Raw genomic sequence first — 24,345 nt, forward strand, 5'->3', positions numbered from 1 at the left:
ATACAGTTACGCTTAAGGATTCACTGTGCTACATGTATGTTTAACATTAAAAAATGATGTATAAATATATGAATATGTCTACAAAATAAACCATAGTATTTGCATGCACCATAAAAAGGTATGTGTAAAGGCTTTAGGCCGCCCTACACGTTATTGTAAGCCTAGTTTATGCAACTCAATTTTAAACAATATGTAGTGAGGGGTCCCTGCTCCTTCTCTCTTTCAGCTAAGGGGCCAATTGGCCTAAAAAAAGGTTGAGGAGCACTGGGCTTATGAACAATCTGCTCACTTGTATTTAATTCAATACATTAATATACCATCATATGGCTATGTAGCTTGAGTAACGGCGCTTTGCTTGCTCTAGTTTGTACCTCAATATTTTTCACATTTGAAATTAGAGCTGGGCAATATGGAGAAAATCAAATATCACAATATTTTGACCAAATACATTGATGCCAACATTGTGACAATATTGTAGGGTTGACTATTGGTGCTTTCACAAAAATATTTACACAATGAGAATTTTGATAAATAATCACCAACAATGTGGATACAATGACTAAGGCCGCCTTCCCACTGGCAGTTGAAATCAGCTCCGATACGGCATCGAAACGACCGGAAGTCATTCATTTACTATTATATGGACATTCGCAGACCGCATGCGAATGGGTCCAAACCGGGTCCGAATGAGTGCGGTGCGGAAATAATCATGTCAGTTGGTCATCTGGATGCGTTCAAAAAATTGAACTCTTGCGACAGGCTACGGACGGTTCCTGTCCGACAATTCCAGCGGAAGTTAGCGTTATAGTACTGATAAACAAACCTGCTAATGCTAATTGGTTAGCTAGCAACAGCCATCAAACTACTGACATTATACCGCTATATATACTTTATATGCAAATCCCATGGCCATAGCCTCAACCAATGGATGGCATTCTCAGCCATTTCCCAACAAGTGGGGCTCGCGACAGGGATGCCCGCTCTCCCCCATGCTGTTTGCAATCTCTCTTGAACCGTTAGCCCAAGCCATAAAGTAAAATAAAATCTGTAATGTCCAGATTAAATCCAATAGCAGCTCAATATCATCATTTGATGATATTTTGTTGTACATTTCTGATCTTGAGGACTCTATTCCAAAAAACAAATTTGGCTCAATCTCCAACTATAAAATAAACTGGAATAAATCTGTTGTTCTTTTATTGAACAACAGGCATGTAGCTTCAGCCATTAGTGTTACAATACCAACCCAAACCAAAATACGTATTTGGGCATCATCATACATGCATCGCTACAGCGAGTTGTCCAGGACAATTATGAAACTATATTAAATAATGTTCAAAGGGATCTGGCCAATTGGTCTGCGCGACTACGGTCCAGGATTGCTGTTGTTAAAATGAACACAGTTCCCAGTGTTAATTTCTTAAGTACAATCCCCTTACCCCCACCAATAAATGTCTGCAGTATATTTGGAACAATAAACAACCTAGGTTAAACTACTCTACCCTGCAACATACCACAAACACGGGAGGCATGGCCCTCCCCAACTTTAAAATGTATCACAGAGCCTTTCAGCTACGGGCCCTCAGAATGTGGATGGACCCCTCATATACAGTTCCATGGAGAGAAATAGAGCAAAACCTCACTGGAAGTCTAAGACTGCAAGACCTCGCCTTTGCAGGTGTGTGTCCAAAAAAGTGTATGCTAGCCTATGGCCCTATTATCACCAACACATTGACCAACTTTAAACAGGTGGAGGAGCAACTAATACGCTACACCAATAAGTGGCATTTGAGCACCCCAATATGGCACAATACACACTTAATGTCTGGTAACAAACCCTTTGCTTGTAAGCAGTGGAGTGACAGAGGTATTTATACTTTAGACCAGCTATTCAATGAGAAAGGTATGTTGAGTTTTGAAGACCTGAGAGCTAGAGTTTTGAGGTCCTCAGGACATCTTTCTACTTTTATCTTCACTTAAGATCAGCCCTAAAATGTTATGGAGTACCATGGGGAAACGGTCTTGAGGCTCACCCAGTCATTAAATGGTTTGTTGATTTTCCTGTGAGAGGATTAGTGTCCAAGATTTATGCTAAACTGATGTAAGTATCCGTAGGAGAACTCCCAATAGTGGGGAAATGGGAGCAGCAGTGTAACAGTGTATGTTTAACCAAACACATTGAATGTGAAATAAATACAAAATTAGATTTAGATTAGAAAGTGGATCCAACCAGTTGTGTGTTTAATGATCTCATCATCTCAGCTGGACTTGTAGTCCGTTATATTGTTGGCTAGTTTAGAATAAAACATCAGATTTTATAAACTACATGTGTTTTGTGTGCAGAAATCTGAATGTGTAAAGTAACTAGTAACTAAAGCTGTAACAGATGAATGTAGTGGAGTAAAAAGTACAATATTTCTCTCTGAAATGTAGCGGAGTAGAAGTAGAAAGTGGCATGGAAAGATTCAAGTAAAGTACAAGAACCTCAACATATGTTAAGTACAGTACTTGAGTAATTGTACTTACGGTAGTTACATTCCACCACTGCTTTAGAGCCGTTTAGTATATTTCAGATCTGCTTTGGACACATGGGGGAAAGATGAAACAAAATACATTGTTGCTTCTTTTCTCATGTAAACAAATTAGCCGTAGCCATGAATGGGAGTAAACTAGCTCATGTCTCAGACTTTAAAACTTTAAAGGTCCCATGGTATAAAAACTTCACTTTATGAGGTTTTTTTTAACATTAATGTGCGTTCCCCCAGCCCGTCTATGGTCCCCCAGTGCCTAGAAATGGTGATAGGTGTAAAACGAGGCCCTGGGTATCCTGCTCTGCCTTTGAGAAAATGAAAGATCAGATGGGACAATCTGGAATCTTCTCCTTATGAGGTCATAAGGAGCAAGGTTACCTCCCCTTTCTCTGCTTTCCCGCCCAGAGAATTTGGCCAACCCATGACAGAGAGAGAGACATCATGGCTTTCAAACGAGCAAAGTGGCAGTTAGTCAAGGCCACACCCCCACCCTCCACCTTGCCCCCCCTCTCTCCTCCTCAAAAGCTACAGACACAAATGGCACATACTAAGGAAAGCTCATTGTGGGACTGGCTCTAGTGGCTGTAGTTCTGCACCAAGGCTGAATTTCGGGAAACAGACTTCAGATACAGTATTAGGGGACTACTAAGGCCTATATAAAAGAGACGTCAGATAGAGTATTAGGGGACCACTAAGGTCTATATAAAAGAGACTTCAGATACAGTATTAGAGGACCACTAAGGTCTATATAAAAGAGACTTCAGATACAGTATTAAGGGACCACTAAGGTCTATATAAAAGAGACTTCAGATACAGTATTGGGGACCACTAAGGTATACATAACAGAGACTTCAGATACAGTATTAGGGGACCACTAAGGTCTATATAAAAGAGACTTCAGATACAGTATTAGGGGACCACTAAGGCCTATATAAAAGAGACTTCAGATACAGTATTAGGGGACCACTAAGGTCTATATAAAAGAGACTTCAGATACAAAGGGGACCACTAAGGATAGAGACTTCAGATACAGTATTAAGGGACCACTAAGGTCTATATAAAAGAGACTTCAGATACAGTATTAGGGGACCACTAAGGTCTATATAAAAGAGACATCAGATACAGTATTAGGGGACCACTAAGGTCTAGAGACTTCAGATACAGTATTAAGGGACCACTAAGGTCTATATAAAAGAGACTTCAGATACAGTATTAGGGGACCACTAAGGTCTATATAAAAGAGAATTCAGATACAGTATTGGGGACCACTAAGGCCTATATAAAAGAAACTTCAGATACAGTATTAGGGGACCACTAAGGTCTATATAAAAGAGAATTCAGATACAGTATTGGGGACCACTAAGGTCTATATAAAAGAGAATTCAGATACAGTATTGGGGACCACTAAGGCCTATATAAAAGAAACTTCAGATACAGTATTAGGGGACCACTAAGGCCTATATAAAAGAGACTTCAGATACAGTATTAGGGGACCACTAAGGTATATATAAAAGAGACTTCAGATACAGTATTAGGGGACCACTAAGGCCTATATAAAAGAGACTTCAGATACAGTATTAGGGGACCACTAAGATATAAAAGCATCCAAAGAGCACCATGTCATGGGACCTTTAAACTCTTTAAACCTGTGGAACCGTACTGTATTTTCAGTGTGTGTATTTGCAAAACAGGGTCTTTGTTTGCTTATGTTTCCAAAGAAAACTCAGAAAGAACCTTAAGTAAGAAAATTGTAGAACATTTTATTTCATTGACAGTACTTTAACACTTGAACACAGAATTGAACTCTCCCTGTGTTTTCAAGACCACAAATGATTCCAACATAAGGCAAATGTGCATGTCAAATTTTCCAGATCAGATGAGAAAAGAAAAGTACAATCACCACAGCTGTATGCATAAAACACTTGCACACGCAGCAAAAGTAATAATTCACTTTGGATGACCAATCTCACATACATGCTGACAGCTATTTGCTGCTTATTGTCAAAATATTCTCTCTTCATTTGTCAGGTGATGGCCATCTAAAAGTAAATTTGGGAAATCTTCTTGTTTGATGACTTACTCACCAGTATCATCTCCGTGTGCTCATTGCTCCAGGATGCTTAGCCTAGCTTAGCACAAAGGCTGAAAGAATGCAGCTAGCCAAGAAGCTAGTCTGGCTCCATCAAAAGTACTACTTTTCTAGTTTTATTTACATGTTGGTGCTTGTTTATGTAAAACAATCTTTTGCCATTGTGGTTTATTAACTTAGAAGTAGCTCATTTGTGAGCAACAGCTACAGTTAGTGCAGTGACCGTACGCTGTAGAGTTGCCCCTTTTTTCAAAATTCAATCTACAGTTCAGACATGGAATAAACAGAGTGTGTAACATAAACTCAGTGCATAGGCGCAGCAGGCCTACCTTGCACTCCAATGGGAGGCATTTGTAAGATCTATCGCCTACCTCTTAGCAGACTAGCCTACTGTTGTTTTTCCTTTGCTTACGCAACATTGAGTAAACTAGCTTTGTGCTGAACCGATGACACCAAATCATCTGGAAGTACTCTATATCGACGATGTTTCATTTTCTGGGATTGTTCCGGTGCTGCCGGAGGTTCTGCCGGTTCTGCTGGATGTCCCTCATTTTCAGCCAGATGTCCGTCCCCTTCCTCTGTCTGTGTTGGCGTTCTAACCTCTGGTGGATTTGTGAGGACTATGGTTAGCTGCTCCTCAGATCTCTGCAGGGTAAATCCAGACAGCTAGCTAGACTATCTGTCCAATCGGAGTTTTCTGTTGCACAACAAAAAAAACTTTTGAACGTACACATGTTCCACCAAAACAAGTTCCTTCCCGAGGCTATTTTGCAGACGCACCGTCATTGTGTCCGGCAATTGTGACTGGTTTAAATAAATGCTAATAAACCAGGGCACGTTTTGTGGACTAGCCAGACTTTCCTTGGCAGCGCTGTGGAGGTAGGTCTGGCGATGCAAGACTAATGATTGGTTAACAAGGGTCGGCAATAGGTCAGAAAAGTACTTGCAAGTACTATCAAGAAGAAACATTTAAGAGCTGTTGCAAGTTGTATCTTTCCATGTTGGACTGAGGCTAACAGTGGTCCAGTCTTAGTGCTAAGCTAGGCTAAACACTTCCCTGAACAGAAATAAATGTGAAATCAATATTTGGTGATGTGAGAGATACAAGCAAACTTTCACAGAGTTTCTTAAATATTATGGCACAGCTTGTCTATGCACACCGACAAAATAACCATTCAGAAGTCGGTAAAGCATTTCTCAATCTGGTACTGCATATGAATGAAGCACGAGTAGTCCACGTTTTTACACAATCACCCAAAGAGCACAAAAATAATACAGAGAACACCCAGCATAGTCTTCATCATCCATTATTATTATTATTATTATTATTATTAGGTGTTTCGCAAAGTTGTGTTTTTTGAGACAGCCAACACAAAGGACGCCATAGTGCCTCTTCTTTAGCAACAATGACCTGAAGAGTAACACCTTCTACGAAACTGACACAGGGGAATCAGTGGACCTTAAACCTAATGTTAAGGTTACTAAAATGCATACAGTAAAACTATATTTAAAAAAAGAGGACTTCACAACAACAGTGTTGTACAGAAATACTGACACAATGACTGCAAAGGGTCTTTAGGGACAAACACACTGTGACCATCTGGGTACTGCGTACAGTAGATAACGTTGAGGTAAGAAGAGACAGTAAAATGTTCACTTTATTTTGGAAATGTTTGAAGAATTCAGATTTGAATCAATCTACCATAGAAAATAATAAGGGTCGCACACATGAAACAATAAAAACACTACATTTCTTATTATTACTGTATGCAGACACGCACACACACACACACACACACACTTATTTTGTGTACGGTACACTAAACCACAAAACAACGTTCAAATGTAGGCGTTATTACAGAGAGATACTGTGGCTTACATTCACATGGTTTCTCTGAATGGGTGAGGAGTGTCTGCGTCCTGTGCTCCACAGATGGCGACGGGTTGCGTTATTATGGATCTGCGACTGCAGTTCTGGGCTAGACCCGCCCCTTCAATAGCTTTCGCGCACTACGATTGGCCAGGCGTCCGCGCGAGGTAACCAAAACCGATTTGTTCAGGTCCTATCCCCTGACCAATCGGCTATCCTAACCTTAACTACTCGAGCTCAACGCCTTAAGCCCAGTTCAGACCAAACTGACGAGACGAGTTAAAACTTGCAACTTTTGGTAACGTGTCCGAGGCGTTCCCTCTCTTCAGGCACTCTCTAACTCGCTCCACCGTACGTGCTCGCAGGCGCACATTGAGCGTCGGTTAACAGTAATATGGATCATTTTATTGTAGCTGACTTAATAAGATGACTGTCGGCTGTAGAAACAGGAGACGTCTCTTACGTTGTAAAACCAGCCTCTGGAGACGCCACCAGCCGAGTCGCAGCGACGCCATCAGCTGGTCTGAGTCGAGCTGAGACGGGCCGGTTCAGACCGCTGAAACTTTTCCCTGCGACTTTCTAAAACCGTTTCCTCTCGTCGTGAATCTTTGGTCTGAACTGGGCTTAACCTCAACCAATCGGGCTGCTTCGGAGGGCGGGTCTTGCCTAGAACTGCAGTTGGATCCATAAAAACGCTGGCGGGGTCAGGTGGGAAACTACAGGCAAAAATGGAGGCACATTCCTCTCCTGAGGCAGAGGGGTAAGGGAGGACTTTTCTTTCTTTTTTTTTAAACTTTTCCCTCTCTCTTTTTTTTACGACAGACTCTCGCACCTCTTCAACAAAGAATCCGGGGGCCTGGGGTAGTAACCTGTGGTGCAGGGCTTGTCCGGAGAAAACCTGGGGAACTTGTAATCCAGAGGGAGATCTAGAAAGAAATTAAATCAAACAAAGTCAACTGCAGGCCATCTGGCCGTTTAATGCACCACTGCTGCTGAGAAGCAACAGCAAATGTTCAACAGCAATGATGCATTATTCAGTGGAAAAGTACACTTTGTTGTAAACAGCAGGTAGTAATCACTCAGGCCAGAGAAGGTTGGACTCAGTCCTGTTTGATGCCTTTGCCTCCAAAGAGACAACTCTGGCATAAAATAGAGATGGTCCGATTTCATTTTTCTCTTCCTGATACCGATTCAGATGCCTGGATTTGTGTATTGGCCGATACCGAGTACTGATCCCGATACCAGTGTGTAAAATATTTTATTATGTTTTAACAGCTGTATACTTCTATCCCTGTATGGCTTTCTTTTATTATCCAGTTTAACAGTCAATCAGCCGATACCGATGCCAGCATTTTAGGCGGTAACGGAGGCTTTTCAGATACTGGTATTGGTATTGGAACCTCTCTAGCATTAAATAATCATAAATAAATAAGGCCTGCAAAAAAGTGACTGTTCTGAAACAGAACCCCCCCTCCACTAGAAATAGTTCTTATTTCAACATTTCTGGTTCTGTTGTGGATCAGTGTCTGTCTCCCTGTCCCTGCCTGTTTTCCTGTTCCCCTTTCCGTGTGTGTGTGTGTGTGTGTGTGTGTGTGTGTGTGTGTTGTCTGTGTCTGTCTCCACCGGCTTCCATGTCACTCAAGAGGATCTAGGTCAAGGGGCGTGGCCACTCTCACCTGCTCTGCTCCAGCCAGCTGCAGCTCATTCCAATAATTAACCAACAGTTATCAACCCAGGCTGTTCACCTCTTCAGCGCCAGTTCGTTGCAACCATTGTCGTGGTAACGTGGCTCTACTCTGTGCTCGAGAGAATTATCCCTGTTTTCTCTGTTTCCAGTTTGGTTGTTGCCTCATTTATGCTCTGGCTCACGCATTCCTTCTCTGCTCAGATTCTGCCTCTGGACCCGCTGCTCATCAGCTTTCATCTGCCTCCTCGCTGCCTACTCACCTCGCCGCTCCGCTCTCAACCAGCCATTCCACCCAGCCGTCATCTTCGCTGCCTGGCCACACACCCGCCTTCTGATCTCCGGCTTCGACCCTACCTGGAGCAGCTATCCTGGCCACCTCCCTCCTCCACTATCAAACATCGTTTCTAATAAACACCGTAAACTGCTCATCTGTGTTGGTGTGCCTGTGTCTCAGTTCCGGGTCTGACTGGAGCCTAACAGGTTCCCTCTGAGATTAAAAGGGAAACCTGTTGTTGAGCTGTGGCAGCTGCTGTGGGGATCTTACAAACGTTTTAAAGAACATGACAGGCCACCCTCGTGAGCAGTCAGACAGAGTTAATAATTGTATCGAGTACGTCATTTCTTCTGTCTTTGGGCCTTGTCCAGGATTTAAAGTCCACATTGTTGCTTTCCAGCTGTGTGCCTTGTTCCAACCACTTGTCCCTGTTGCAGTACAGGAAGGCTGGCAGCGTAAAACGGGCCATGTGGTTCTCTGGAGCGCCCTGGTAGCTCACATGGTTGAGCGTTCGCCCCACGTACCAAGGCTCAGTCCCTACTGTAGTGGCCTGGGTTCAAATCCAGCCCGGTGGTCCTTTGCTGCATGTCGCCCCCCTCTCTCCCCCGTTTCCTGTCTTCAGCTGTCCTATCCATTAAAGGCCAAAAAGCCCCCCCTAAAAAAATCTTTCTGGCCTTTTTTGTATCTTTCCAAATCTGGCATCTGACATTCACACCCACTCCACGCAGTGATTGGCCAGGTGTGCGTTAAGCATGCACAATTTGAAGTTTTCCTTCAAGCTCTGTTTTATTGACACACACACAACTACTTCAGTCATTGTATGTATGTATGGATGGATGGATGGATGTATAAACAAGTCCAACACCATCAATGCCTTCAAAGGGAAGATGGTCATCAAGTGTGTGCCGCGTTGCCCATATTTCAACGACTAGTAGGGCTGGCCCTCGTTTTGATTTGAACAATTCTGATTCCAATTCTGATTCTTCCTTTTGAGTTCAGTTCTTATCGATTCTTTGAGGGGTGGAGTTGAAACGTGTCACATGCTTATTTTACAGATAAAAGGAACATTTTATTTTGAGTCAATGGGGATTTACAATATTACCAGGCTTTTTTAACATAAAATAAATCCACACTTGAGAGTGCCCCTTATTGTGCCCCATGGCTGCATTGTGTTATATTTGGAACCGATGATCAGATTCTAAACCAAAATGTCCAATAAAAAATAAATAAAAATAAATTCCATTGGAATCTTAATTTTTGAACCGGTTCTCGATGCCCAGTCCTAACGACTAGCGTGTCTTGCTCCTCTCTGTAAAGGCAGGCTGTTCGCCCGGCCTTGAGTTGTGGCCGTTTGGAACAACAATAAACCCTTTTGCCTTCAGACTTGGTTGGACAACATGTTGTACACACTAGAGCTGGGCAATACGGAGAAAACCAGATATCACGATATTGTTGACCCAATACCTCGATATCGATATTGCGGCGAAATTTTAGGGTTGACATTTGGTGCTTTCACAAAATATTTTTACAATTAGATTTTTTATAAATAATCATCAGTAACGTGGATTTAATGACTATGTGGGTAAAGACAAATAATAGAACAGTTAGGACAGTCTGGTCAGTTCACAAACTGACATCATTTTACTGTAATGCAGTTTAGAGACAACACTTGTGTCATATTACGATATCCAAAATCTAGGACGATATCTAGTCTCATATCACAATACAATATAATATTGATATATTGCCCAGCCCTAGTACGCACTAGTTTGTTTCTGGAATACTCTGTCCGTTAAATGCAGCACACACTGGACACGCCATCCAGACAGAGGAAGGAGTGCTAGCTGTCTGGATTTACCCTGCAGAGATCTGAGGAGCAGTTAACCAGAGTCGAAAAGAAGGACATCCGGCAGAATTTCCGGCGGCACCGGAACAATCCCGGAAACGAAACGTCATTGATATAGACTAAAGCATACTGAACCCTTAAAGCTGTCTGACATGAGTTCCAGTCAAACTGAGCCGTGGTTTGTGTGTACTCAATGTTACCCATCTGCACTCTTTCCACAGGTCATGATAACATCAATAGTTCTTGTTACTGTTACCAAGAAATCCAAGATATCAAAATGTTGGTTTGCAACAACAGCACACAAAAGGTAAAAGCAGACTGACACAGTAAGGTGGCGAACTCTAACTCTGGCTCCACATCTGCATCTGCTCTGTCCTCTTTGGATTCCTGGGAATGTTTCTGTGTTGAAATGATGGGGAGGGTGTTTGATGTGGAAATAGGGAGTTTTAATCGCTAAAAGTGTAATACCAGAGTGTTTTTTCCCTGTTTTTACAGCATGAGTGTTATTCTCAGTCATGTTCTGTGCACCATATGGATGCATTTCAGCCAAATACAATGGCAAACATATTCACTAGAAAATAAAATATGAGTTTTGTTTTTGTCACGTTTGTTATGTTTATAAGCTGAGGAACATCAGTGTAGTGTAAAAGCTCCTTTATTTACTGAACTGCATTTGAAACCACAGGCATAAGTGAGAGCAAAATCTTTCTTTTATAAATATATTTTACTGCTGGCCCAGTGGAGCTGCTCAGTAGCCAGCAGATCAGACTGTGGTTGGACTGGGCAGCTTCCAGGTAGGAATGTGGAACTGTGTCAATGTGATCAGGGCGTTCCTGCAAAAGAGAGGCTGCCTCTGTGTTTTTACCCTTGTCCTGATTGGTTGGGTGTTACTGGCAGTATATTTTGGGGTATTTCACACAGTTATTTTTAATTTGATGTATTATTTAAGTTTGTATATTTACTAATTTAAATTATTATATAAAATAAATTACTAAAACACATAAAGAAAGTAAAGGTGCTTCAGTGACATTTACCCACCTAAAACTAATCATAAAAACAAGCTGTTGGCTGGTCTTCAGTTTACCCAAACACTCACTCAGACGTTGGACCAACTGAAAACCCAACAGTTAACACCAATGGATGATCTTGTGCCTTAATGCTCCCATAAAGAATAAATGAAATGGGGGTATCTGTCATTTTTGCAAATATACAAAAATATATAAAAGATGACAGCGTCAAATACCCCAAAATATACTATGTGCCACACAACCAATCAGGACAAGGATCAGTGTCCAATACTTACCGAACCTTTACGTTCGGAACAGGAATTGCTGTTGTGTTGTAGCAATTTCTGGTTGTGGTTTGCACTTTAGGCGCAACCGTAATATTTGGTCAAATTGTAGTACGGATCCTTTATGTTATCTGGTCTGCTCTGGGTTTTATTTGCTGTCCCATGACAAATACTTTTCTTCATTTAAACTCAATACATACATTTTTATTATTGACCTTCGGCCTATTTCTGAATCTCCTCCAGGATTTTTTTTATCTTGCAACATCAACGTTAACCTTGCAGCTATAAACATTCATTTGCAACTTTTCAATTAAAAAATGTTATTGCTCACTGTCGAAGCTTTTAATGACCTGACACAGCTGAACTGTGAAATCAGTCTGAGCCTTCACACAGTCTCAGATCCTGGAGCAGCGGCCTCTTGGCCACCCAAGAGTCAAGCTAAGGACCAGAAGCCAACCCTCTCTCAGGGCCCTGAAAACTCTGGAAGCCTCTGCCTGAGAAGATATGCTGAACAGTCAGTGTCCACTTTATTTACATAGTTTACCCTGATTTAGGTTGATTCTACTTTCCTATTTTATAATTTGTCATTTTGTAATCATTTAACATGTCCCTTGCCTTGATTTAATCAGTCCCATTTTATTCTGTACTTATACATTTACTGTAGACTGTGTTTTTAAGTTGTAAATAGTCTGTATTGGCGATAATTCATTAAGGGGATTCTCCCCGCCAGGATGTCCGTCCCCTTCCTCTTTCTTTGTGTTGGCGTTCTAACCTCCGGTGGATTTGTGAGGACTATGGTTAACTGCTCCTCCGATCTCTGCAGGGTAAATCCAGACAGCTAGCTAGACTATCTGTCCAATCGGAGTTTTCTCTCGCACGACTAAAACTACTTTTGAACAAACACGTTCCACCAAAACAAGTTCCTTCCCGAGGCGATTTGGCAGAGACACAATGGCTCCGTCCGGTACTTATCACCGCCCAAGATGATTGTGATTGGTTTAAAGAAATGCCAATAAACCAGAGCATGTTTTTCTCCCATCCCAGGATGCTGTGTGGACTAGCCAGACCCTGGCAATGCGAGACTAGGCCAAGTCAAGTGCTCTTTAAAGTCTAGTATGATTATTAATTTTATTATTATTTCGACCTTGCTTTATCTTGTTGGGGGGACTCCTGCCACATACCTGCTATGTGCTCCACACTGGGGATGGCCATGGTGCTGTATTTGTGAATGCAGTGGCAGCACCAGGTCAATTTCTGGCTCTCCTCGTCCCCTCCGCTTCCATGTACGTCCACGAAGTAGGAGCCCCACTGCTTGGACACGTCAGAGGGGGACTTCATGCCCTGCTCCTGTTGAGACAATCCACACACAAACCAAACTATGTAACTCATTCATTCTCAGACATGTGCAGACCTGATTAAAAGGAGGTGGGAGTTCCACTCCACGGGAACACAGCAAGACTTCAAACTGGCTTTAACCAAAGCCACTTTTCGGGGTTGTTTTGATCATTATTTCCATGAAATGCCCCGCTCTGTTACTCATAATCACTCACACAACATCAAGACATATTATCAGGGCTGATGAGCAGCGATCATCACAGCAACAGGATGTGGTGTTCAAAGAAGTATGTAGTGAGATACAAACCTCACAAACCAAAATGAGATATGTTGCGCGTTGCACAATATCAGCTAATGTCATCATAATATTCAGAGAGGATAAAAAACATGCGTCACGTTGTCATGGACATTGGTGCAAAATATTTCTAAATATAATATTTGAGAAGGAACCAAAGTAGGATGGCCTAAAGGTATTTTTGAAGATGCACGCTGAAGCAGAAACCTCTGACCTAATTCAACACAGAAGAACCACTAAATATCCTGTGTATGTGTCTGCCTGCCTCCTCTGCACTATTACAGCAAGTGCATGCATGGAATTAGAGCACTGCACTGTTATTGCCATGTACCATCAGATTTGAGATTGTGCTAATACATGAGAAGAGGGCTGCAGGAAGAGGAAGTGTGTGATCTCATCACCATCAAGATTGAATCTGTCGGTAATGTTCTCATCTGGCTCCATCTGCTAACAGAACGTCCACATCCAGGGCGCTGATCTGCAAGATCGCTATCAGGAGCTGATGAAAGCATATTTGAACTCTTTTTTTTTTTTAGTTACAGACAAACATCGGCTTCATCTTTAGCTATTCTTCACCTTGTTTTACAAAACCTTTAGAGATGACCCTTTTGCTTTGTTAAAACAGTGGAAACTACTTGAACCCTTATATTGTGTTGTGGTCAAATTTGACCCGTTTTCAAGTTCAGATATATCTGATCTGACGTCTGTCCCTATAGCACGTACCCTACCAGGACTAACAAGGCTCTAAACTGCAACACAACAACACTGCTGTTGTTGCTGTCCCAGGTCTTCTGGGACATGTCCCTTTGCCTGGGACATGTAGACACATCACAAACTTCTAGCCTCAGCCTCATGTGTCCCTCGTGGACACGCAGCCTCAGATCTTAGCATATGAAGATCAGATAAGATAAACTTTATTGTTCCGTAGGAAATCTGTCTTGGGCAAGAAGCACTGACAACCGCTGCATACAAACACACGCATTCATTACCAATCATTCAGTTTGTAGACAGATCAGTACATGAAAATATATAACGTGACAACAATGTACTTTAGGACAAGAAAAATAAATAGAGATCATCCTCTAGTTGAGAGGATATTGCACAGGCTCTGATATAGTAGAATACTGCATGTGATGGGCCCTATTCTAAAATAAATTATGCATAGGATGGGAACAAATAAAAGAATGCAAATTGTGGACAGAAGAAGTTGCACATGGTGAGCAGTCATATATGTAACCATCAAGTGCATATTAGACCCTTTTACATGTTTCTTCTTTTAATAAGTCAGCTGGAAAACATTCAAAGTTAGCTCAGTAGAAAGTGTTTTCAACTAACTAATATAGACGGGTTTCCTGTTTACAACCATTACAGGGTGCGTGCGCATACCAGGGGCAGGAAGCCAGATTGGTGAGCCGGTCCGATAATGCAAACGCATTTTTGTCTCAGTGCACATTGTCTTAGTCCCTTCATTTCATCATGGCATTTATATAACACATACTCTATGGTCTTACAAAGCTAACGTTTTTGACCGATTACAATTTAATAATTTTTTGGGAGCTGGAGAGCTCTCGTTATGAGAAGCTAGCTATAGCTCTGTTTGCCATTCATTCCAATGGGTAAACCTCGCGGCTAGACTTTCGACATACATTGCATATATTTACACTTTGAATTTCGTCATGGTATTTATATAACACATACTCTGTGGTCTTACAAAGCTAACGTTTTTGACCGATTACAATTTAATCATATGTTGTGAGCTGGAGAGCTCTCGTTATGAGAAGCTAGCTATAGCTCTGTTTGCCATTCATTCCAATGGGAAAACATCGCTGCTAGAATTTCGACATGCATTCCGGTGGCGTATTCCTTTAAGCTTTCCTTATTGTTTGTATATAACTGCTGACTCAATAAAACATGATTTTAGTTGGATCTGTTTGTCTGTCTTTAATTTTGCAGTGTTACTGTGATATATATGTATGACTATAATTATCATTTTAGGCTAATGTAATAGTCCGTGTTAGCAGCAGGGTTACTCCTGAGTGTACCCTTATGGTTGGTTTATGCCTTAAAATAATGGCCAGGATTTCTGGGAAAAGGTACAATATGTTAGTTTCAAAACATCACTGCAGGTTGATTGTGGGAGAGAGGGCCATAACACTGTCTTGGTTAGCTTGCCGAAGCTCTACTGCCACTGTCTCGGCAACGTTAGCTAATGTCCGCTAGCTAATGTAGGCTAACTATAGCCAGTTAGCGTTGTATGTAACGTAACAAAAACCCCACCCATCTCAGAGGAGCGAAGCTTAATATTTCATTCAATAAAGTTATGTACAAAAGGAGCACTAACACCACAGGTCCTATGTTGGCAACGTGGACGCAGATATAGTAAACTCCGAAGGCAGTCGTAATATTTACCTAGTAGGCTAGGCTAACACTGTTGCGCTAACGTTAGCAAAACATCTGCGTAGCTTTAGCTAGCTGTCTAAACTTGTCTCGAGTCCGGACCTTTAACTGTCTATGGTCCGGACTCGAGTACCACAGCCCTGACAGGTAGATATCACTGAGCTGAACAACCAACAAGCTGCAACTTTTCTGACTGATCCAATGGGAGCCTGACTCTTGCATATGACCCCAATCTGCCCGCTTATGGCTTGAAGCCATAACCTCCGTCGGTTTTTGGCAAAAGCATGCTTCCCCCTAGGTATGTTAAACATCAGGCACCCATCACTGGCTCTGTTTGTACAATTAACTACTCAACAACTCCTTGGCATTTTGATTTACGCTATGCCGCTACTAGCTAGCTAGCTACACAAAACACGTCTTCTTTCTGCCCCCCGTTTGCGTGCGCAAGCAGTGATGACTTCTTCTTCTTCAGTTGCTTGTTTAACGGCGGATGCGGACTAACTTAGCGCACTACCGCCACCCTCCAGATAAATTGTGCATGATCATCACTATGGCTTACATCCTTGAAAATACTGTAGCCTGCAAGCTACAAAAAAATAAATAAATAAAAAACCAAATAAAATAAAGAAATAACCCTATATTCTGTCAATGAGTCCAGTGTTCTTTAAAAATTCAAGCATATACTTTATTACTCTATGATCAGAGCCCTTAGACAAAAGATCTCTAAGAATAAAACTTTCTCCACTGCCCTCTATTTTCCTTTTCATAAAAACCCTTTCTCTATTAAATTTCCTACACATCATAAAGACGTGTTCCACTGTCTCTGGCACATTACAAATCTCGCAATTTCCTGTATTATGTTTTCCTATTAACTGTAATGTTTTGTTTAGCCTGGTATGCCCTAGTCTCATTCTTGTATAAATTCCCTCTTCTTTTCGACACCTTAGTACTAGACGACCCTGACCCACCTCAGGATTTACAATGTAAAAATCCCTCCCTTTATCTTCCATGTCCCATTTATCTTGCCACAACTTTTTAACATGTTTTTTAATCATTGACTTAGCCTCTAATTTTGATATTTTACACTGAATAGATATATTTGTCGCTTTCAAAGCCTGTTTAGCAAACTTGTCTGCCAACTCATTACCAACCATACCTACATGAGCCGGAACCCAAACAAACTTTAAATGCGTCCCACCATTTTGAATACTATGCAGCAACGTCAATATCTCACACACAATATCAGACCTTTCACATGAGTTACCTGATTTAAAATGTTCTAAGGCTGACAACGAGTCTGAGCATATAGCTACTCTTAGCGGTTTACTTTGCTCTACCCACTGCAAGGCCATCACAATAGCTATCAACTCTGCTGAAAACACTGATAAATGATCCGAAACTCTTGCAGAAAACTTAATATCAAACTCTGGTATCACATATGCAATTGCCACTTTCCCTGTATCTGGTTGCTTTGACCCATCAGTAAAAATGTGCACATACCCATAATAGTTATCCACATACCTCATAGCCATTTGTCCACTATCCCCCTTATAATTTCTTATCTTTTCATGCAAAGTTATATCAGCATCTGGAACCGGTAGCAGCCACGGCGGATGCGGTGGATAGACTACAGATGGACCAAATTCGAAATGTTCTACAGCCGCTTGCTTTACCTTTTCATGTATACTTGCACTAAACGTCTCTCTTTTACTTTTTGCCTGCTCCCATGTTGAAATGAGGACACTTTTAGTTGGATGGTCTTCCACATGTCCTTTTAGATGAACAAAATATGACAGTGACATTTGCAGTCATCTCAACTCAAATGGCATTTCCCCTCCTTCAACCTGGAGCGCTGATATAGGGGAGGTTCTCATTGCTCCTGAACATATCCGGAGGGCTGAACCCTGAATAACATCAAGCTTCTTCAATTCAGACTTTGCAGCAGACCCATAAGCCACGCACCCAAAATCAACAATAGATCTAATTAATCCCACATATAATCTTTTCATTGAAGTCATATCTGCTCCCCACTCCTTATTGCACAAGCACCTAATTATATTAATGACTTTTTTACACTTGTTAACTACCTTTTCAACATGATTATGCCAGCTAAGCTTAGAATCAAAAAGCATACCTAAAAATCTCACACATTTTACTCTTTCTAAATCTCTACCATACAATTGCAACGTAAACCTTTCTTCAATTTTTTTTTTAAACGAGAAAAACACTACCTTGGTTTTCTCAACAGAGATCCTGAATCCCCATTTCCCAACCCATTCTTCTACACAGTCGATAGCATTTTGCAATTTTTTAACAATGAATTGAACATTTTTACCCCTTTTCCAGAGAGCGCCATCATCTGCAAACAATGATTTACCTATACCATAATCAAGTGTATCATATATATCATTTATCATAATAGAGAACAAAATTGGTGAGATAACACTTCCTTGGGGTACACCATTTTCCACAAAAACACAATCAGAGAAGCTACTATTTATCCTCACCTGAATTTGCCTATTGCTCAAAAAATCCTTAATCCAGCAATACATTTTCCCGTCTATTCCAAGCCTTCGGATTTTAATTAACACACCATCCTTCCAAAGCATATCATACACTTTTTCCATATCAAAAAATATAGCAGCTACTACTTCTTTACACACTTGGGCCTTTCTTATATCACTCTCTAATTTAATAACTGGATCCATAATTGACCTTCCTTTCCTGAAGCCGCTTTGGAACGACGTTATCAGATTTCGAGACTCAACAAAAAAAGTCAGTCTCTCCACAATCATTCTCTCCATTATCTTACCTAGGTGGGATGACAAAGCAATTGGTCTATAGCTAGAAGCCACAGTAGGATATTTCCCTGGCTTTCTAATTGGAATAATAACAGCCATCTTCCAGCTCTTTGGAATTTTTCCTTGTTCCCATACCTTATTGAATAACTCCAATATAGTATGAAGAACTTCGTTACCGAGATGCTTCAACATTGCATAACTTATTCGATCTTTTCCCGTAGCTGTTACCTTCGCCTTGCTCACAGCCTTCTTTAGTTCACCTAGTGAAAAACTTGCATTCAAACTATCATCTCGATCCTCTACATTTTCTAAAAGATATTGGTACTGTCTTTTTGTTGCCTCTCTTTTATTTCTTTCATCTTCAGTTAAGTTAAAACTACTATGAACATTAGCTATATCTTTGACCATTAATGCTGCTTTATCTCCATCCTCCACTGCCATAGTCTCACCATTCTTAAGAACTGGATAACTCCAAGATTGCCGCACCCCACTCATTTTTTTAACAACTCTCCACACATCATTTACGGAGGTTTGTCGTCCTATAGTATTACAATACTTTATCCAGTAATTCTTTTTTACTTTCCTAATTACTTTCCTCACCTTAGCCTGCTCTCTTTTATATTCTATATACTTTTGAAAGCTTAAACTATTTTTAAACTCTTTAAATACTTTATTTCTACTGCTTATTGCTTGCGTGCAGTCACTTGTCCACCATGGTACCAATTTCCGCCTCGTACTTCCCGGCCTCGACTCGGCAATAGAAGCTCTTGCAGCTTCCACCATAACTACACTAATATTTTCTGCAAATTCATCTACATCATCTATCACCTCAACCTAGGGCTGGGCGATATGGACCAAAAGTCATATCCCGATATATTTTGGCTGAATATCGATATACGATATATATCCCGATATTTTTTTTTTTTTTTTGAGAGCAAATGTTCAGTCAAAGCCAAAATCAAATATGACATGTCACAAGTAGTTTCATAGAGACAGTTGCAAAATCAAATAAATAATAAACCGGTTTCTTCACCTGGTTCATGATTAAATGCTCAGCTGTTCAAATAACAATAAAATGTAAACATAAATACTGTATAACAGGAGTACCTTTTTTGAAATCAAAGCTCCATATTTGTGATTCGTTCCAAAGGTCAATTAAGCTTTTGATATTAATATAATCTACTTTGTTCAAAATGTAATGCCTCATGCCTGTAAGCCTAGGTTTATAGTCCCATTCTTCCACTTGATACTGCTTCCACTTAAGTAAACTAAAAGATGAACTATCGACTACAAAACAAAGAAACTAATTAATGTGTTAATACAAAGAATATTTATTATGATCGGTTCACAGATCTGAGTCCAAACGGAAACTTCACCCTTCTGAACTAAGAGTTTCTGCTTCAAGGTGAAGTTTAAAACAGACTGAAATGTCCAGGCTCATTCCTCCACTATTTATTTCTGTATGTATTTATGCGTTACATGTAATTTTAACGAGCACTGAGCTCCAGATCCTGCAGCCGCAGCGGTCTCTGCTGCCCGCTGTAGCTTCTCTCCGTCCGCCTGCCGCCGGCAAACTTATTGGAACTTTCCGCCGATATCGACATACAGGTCGTCCTGGACTACGTGTAAGATCCTACCGATCACCACTCTGTCTTTGGCTGGTCCGATTTGGATCAGCGGGGACCCGGCGCAGCAGCGAGGCAAAGCTGTGTTTTTCCCGGGGGAAGAGACGCTGCGGCCGGCCACGGAGCTCTCAGCCTCCCGCTGCCGCCGGAGCTCAGGTTGCTGGTCGAAGGCGGCATACATAATCATAAAACACATTGTCACCTGTTGAATGTTATTCATTGCTGTTTGTTCTTTTCATTTCCTCTATCAAACATAATTAAGCAGTACAAAAGTCCGGCATCTTTAGCGTTGATCTGAATGCTTCGCACCCCTGTTCAAAGATGCGGCGGTTTTTGACGTATGTTTAGAACCTCAAGGCGACATCTGTGTATATATCTATGGGAGCAAGGATCACATTTGAACTATATCGATATATGCGATATGGTCTAATTCCATATCTCATTTAAAAATATATCGATATATTTTTAATATCGATATATCGCCCAGCCCTACCTCAACCTGACCCATATTCCTATCACTTAAAACTGTAAACATTATCCAATCAGCTTTATTAAAATTCCATCTTTCAGAGAAACTCTGATTTACATTGCAGCTCCTATTACCCATCCTACATAAAATCGGATAATGGCCGCTTCCAATCGTTGTCTCACTATAAACTTCCCATATTATTTGATCTGCAAGGGACTGAGAAACTAAAGTCAGATCCAATACAGACTGTACGCTCACCCCAACACGAGTAGGTGACCCATCATTTAAACAAACCAACCCTTTCCTATCCATAAGTTCTTCTAAAACCAAACCATTGTGATCCGTTCTATCCCCTCCCCACAGAGAACTATGTGCGTTAAAATCTCCTAACCATATTACTTTGCCACTTTCTTGACCTTCAACCAGCCCCAGTGCATCAATATAAAGTCTTTTACAGGGATTATAAAAATTTACAATATTTAAACTACCATTGTCACACCAAACCTCAGTAACTAAATACTCTAAGCCTTCACCCTTGCCTAAAACTCTGTAGGGAACCCCCACCTTAATAAAAGTAGCACAACCACCCCCACTACTGCCCCACTGTACCATAGACATGCTCTCCCCCACACCGTCCACATGTTTGAGTGCCTTTGCAATAAGCAGCTATGTGACCATATTTCTGGCATTTAAAACACCTCAACGGAGGGGGCACATACATCCTTACATTGAAGTTCATATATCCGACAGTGACATATTTAGGCAGCTCTTCCCCTTGAAACTCCACTAATACTGAAAGACTATCAACCTTCTCTCCAGACCTCCACATTTTGAGCCTCTTCAGGCTAGTCGCACGTCCTCCCTCAATGCTATCCTTCAGCTTTCCCAAATCCTCTTTTATAGGAATACCATAGATAACTCTAGCCTCATGAGACCATCTTGATCTGGCGAGCTCCAGTTTTCCACTCTCAGATCAGTCTGGCATCTTGAGGCAGAGAAAATTTGGAGCCATTAGCCAAACGACCGGGCCAATCAGCGTTGGTTTTGAGGTGGGTTAGGTGGTGATAGACAGATGGTTTATCCAATCAGCTAACCAGTATTATCAGCCAGCGGTAGCCCTAATTCTGTTAGCCGCTCGCTAATGCTTTTTTTCTCTTGGATCCTTCTTTTGGAATATGGTCCGGGAACCTGAAATGGTGTCTTTTATTCCTAAATTCTCGTTACACAAACGGCTAATATCCTTTACCGACATGTTGCTTGCATGCTGAGCTTACGAGCTATGCTTTGCCTGCAGCAGCAGGGGCGGGCTTGTGGTTGTATTTTCATACGCTTCGTGGATCTGATTGGTTGATTTGGCCCGTCTATCACCAACATAGGTGATAGACAGATGGTTCATCCAATCAAATAACCAGTATTCCGCCCCTTCCCAAAAGTTCTCCAACGGAAAGTTCCCAGATGGATATGCCGAGCAAATGCGAAGCAATCCATCTGGCGGAGTCAGGTTAAAATAACTCCCCTACACACCACTCCTGCTGCCATTTTTTCCTTCACCTCAAGAACTTCTTTTTTGTAAACATTCTTCAGCTTTAAGGCTTTCAATTGCTGGCCCTCGTCTTTACACACTATCATCAAATCACCATCAAACTGCCCTCTAGCTCTGACTATCTCACCCACCTTCTCGCGCAAAAACTTAGTGAGAGCCACAGGCCCCACTGACTTAATATCATGACCCTCTTTGAACTTTACCAGCACTTTCAGTCCTTCCTGATCCATTTTCTGCCTCACCATTTGCTCATTCACGTCGTCTGACTCGCTGAGCCCCCTCTTCCTTTGAGGATTTACCTTACTACGTTCACCCTCGTCCATACTATCTTCACTCGCCATCAACGGTCTCCCAACCCTGCCACAGTGTGATCATACACAATTTTCTTAAAGCAGCTTATTCCAAAAAACCTCGGTGTTAGTTGTTTTTGTGAGATTACTTAGCTAACTAAACACAAATATAATGTAAATCAGTTAGCCGTCAGATCAACTCCAGAATCAAACCTCTCGCAGACAGTCAAAACACAAGATTTGTTCGGTCTCACGCCCATCTCCAGCAGTGATGACGTTGCCGAGAAACCCATGTATAGCTACTGTTAGCCTAATTAGCTAGCTCCAGCTGATACAGTCTGTCAGCAACAGGACTGGCAGCGTTGGATGATTTCTTACAGACAAGGCTGGCTGCAAAGAGGAATAAAGAGGGAGGGTAGAAATGTCCACAATCATTTACTTATTCTCAATTTGTTTCGTGTTCTCCCAACCCATCACAAAATTAAGACTGTCCCATGCCTATCTGGCCCATCCAGTTCAAGAGTGTGCTCATTACAAAAACAAAAGAATGCATTCATAGCAGGACAGTCAATACCCCTTAAAAACACATGTAGACACATAAAGATACCCCCACCCAAGACGATTGTGATTGGTTTAAAGAAATGCCAATAAACCAGAGCATGTTTTGCTCCTCATCCCGGAATGCTGTGTGGACTAGCCAAGCGAGACTACTTTAGTTTACTTTAGTTCATGGTCAGTGATGCACCCTTGTCCAAGGATTTATTATCTACAAAAACACACAGCGCACCACTCACCCACTTATGAACTGTCTCTCTTAGTTACGCTGTTATAGTTACGCTGTTATAGTTCTAGACTGCCGGGGGACTTCCTTCCTTTGACACACTGAGCTGCTCTCTCCTCTCCCTTTCTATTACTATTACTATTTGTGTGTATCCAGTCCCAGAAATGCTTGTTACTAATCCTAGCTTCTGGGGAGTTTACTCCCCGGAGTCCTTATGTTTTTTCCCCCAGCGTATTTCCTTGGAGAACGTTGGCACCAAGATCCTGGTTCCGGCTCTCGCCGTGGTCCTGCTGCACTCCCTGCTGAGCTCAGCGGTGCCCTGCAATGTCATGCAGCTTCCTGTTGAACCCTGCTGCTTCCTGCTGAACCCTGCAGCTTCCCAATACATCCAGTCACTGTTCCATTATTAATGTGACTATTATCGCCACTGTTCATCACACCCCCAACTGGCCCGTCCGACACCGCCTACCAAGAGCCTGGGTCTGTCTGAGGTTTCTTCCCAAGAGGGAGTTTTTCCTCGCCACTGTCGCACTGCTTGCTCTTGAGGGAATTACTGTAATTGTTGGAATTGTTGGGGCTTTGTAAATTATAGAGTGTGGTCTAGACCTACTCTATCTGTAAAGTGTCTCGAGATAACTCTTGTTATGATTTGATACTATAAATAAAATTTAATTGAATTGAATTGAATTATGTCATGTGAGTTCATCACTGTCAGCCCGGATCGTGGGCGCGTTGCCTCTTTAAGCCAAGTGTCCTTCAAACATAAACATTGTCTTTGTCTGAAAGTGGTATCATGTTTAACCTTTGCTGTCAACTCATCCATTATATTATTCACCGAGTGCACATTAGATAAAGTCATTGTCGGCGGATGCACCAATTATTTTTGACTTTTGTTAACATTGCAAGATAGAGCACTGCCTTAGCGGAGGTCTGCGCTCTCTGAGAGCCCTTATAGTTTCCTAATTAGTTACTTTTACTAATGTACTTACAGTATGCACTGTACAGCTATTACTGAATGCAGGGAAATTAAAATATTGGAATAATGGTACTCTGTTTTGGTACACAAAGATTTCAGTACAGAGGGTTTATGTAAGATGGGGTGATCATTCTTTGCTCTTCCTCGGACAGCCCTCTCTATTTTGTAAAAAAGGTCTGATACTGGTGCTGGTGTTACTTGCCAGAGGATGCGCTGACTGGTCACTTTTTGACTGTCAGGGTCAC

General features: G+C 41.5%; 1 protein-coding gene across 1 annotated transcript in view; it reads right to left on the bottom strand.

Annotated features, from left to right (window-relative positions):
- Nucleotides 1-5,435: 5,435 nt before the first annotated feature.
- The window catches only part of nt5dc1 (5'-nucleotidase domain containing 1), a 116,276-nt gene continuing 97,366 nt past the window's right edge, over nt 5,436-24,345 (bottom strand). Inside the window, exons 11-12 of the mRNA XM_028604809.1 lie at nt 12,770-12,935; nt 5,436-7,416 (exon numbers count right to left, since the gene is read on the bottom strand). Of these exons, the coding sequence (XP_028460610.1) occupies nt 7,304-7,416; nt 12,770-12,935 (279 nt within the window). The 3' untranslated portion in view covers nt 5,436-7,303. The remainder of the gene's footprint in view (nt 7,417-12,769; nt 12,936-24,345) is intronic.

This window comes from Perca flavescens, chromosome 18, assembly GCF_004354835.1.
Source record: "Perca flavescens isolate YP-PL-M2 chromosome 18, PFLA_1.0, whole genome shotgun sequence".
NCBI classification, from domain to species: Eukaryota; Metazoa; Chordata; class Actinopteri; order Perciformes; family Percidae; genus Perca; species Perca flavescens.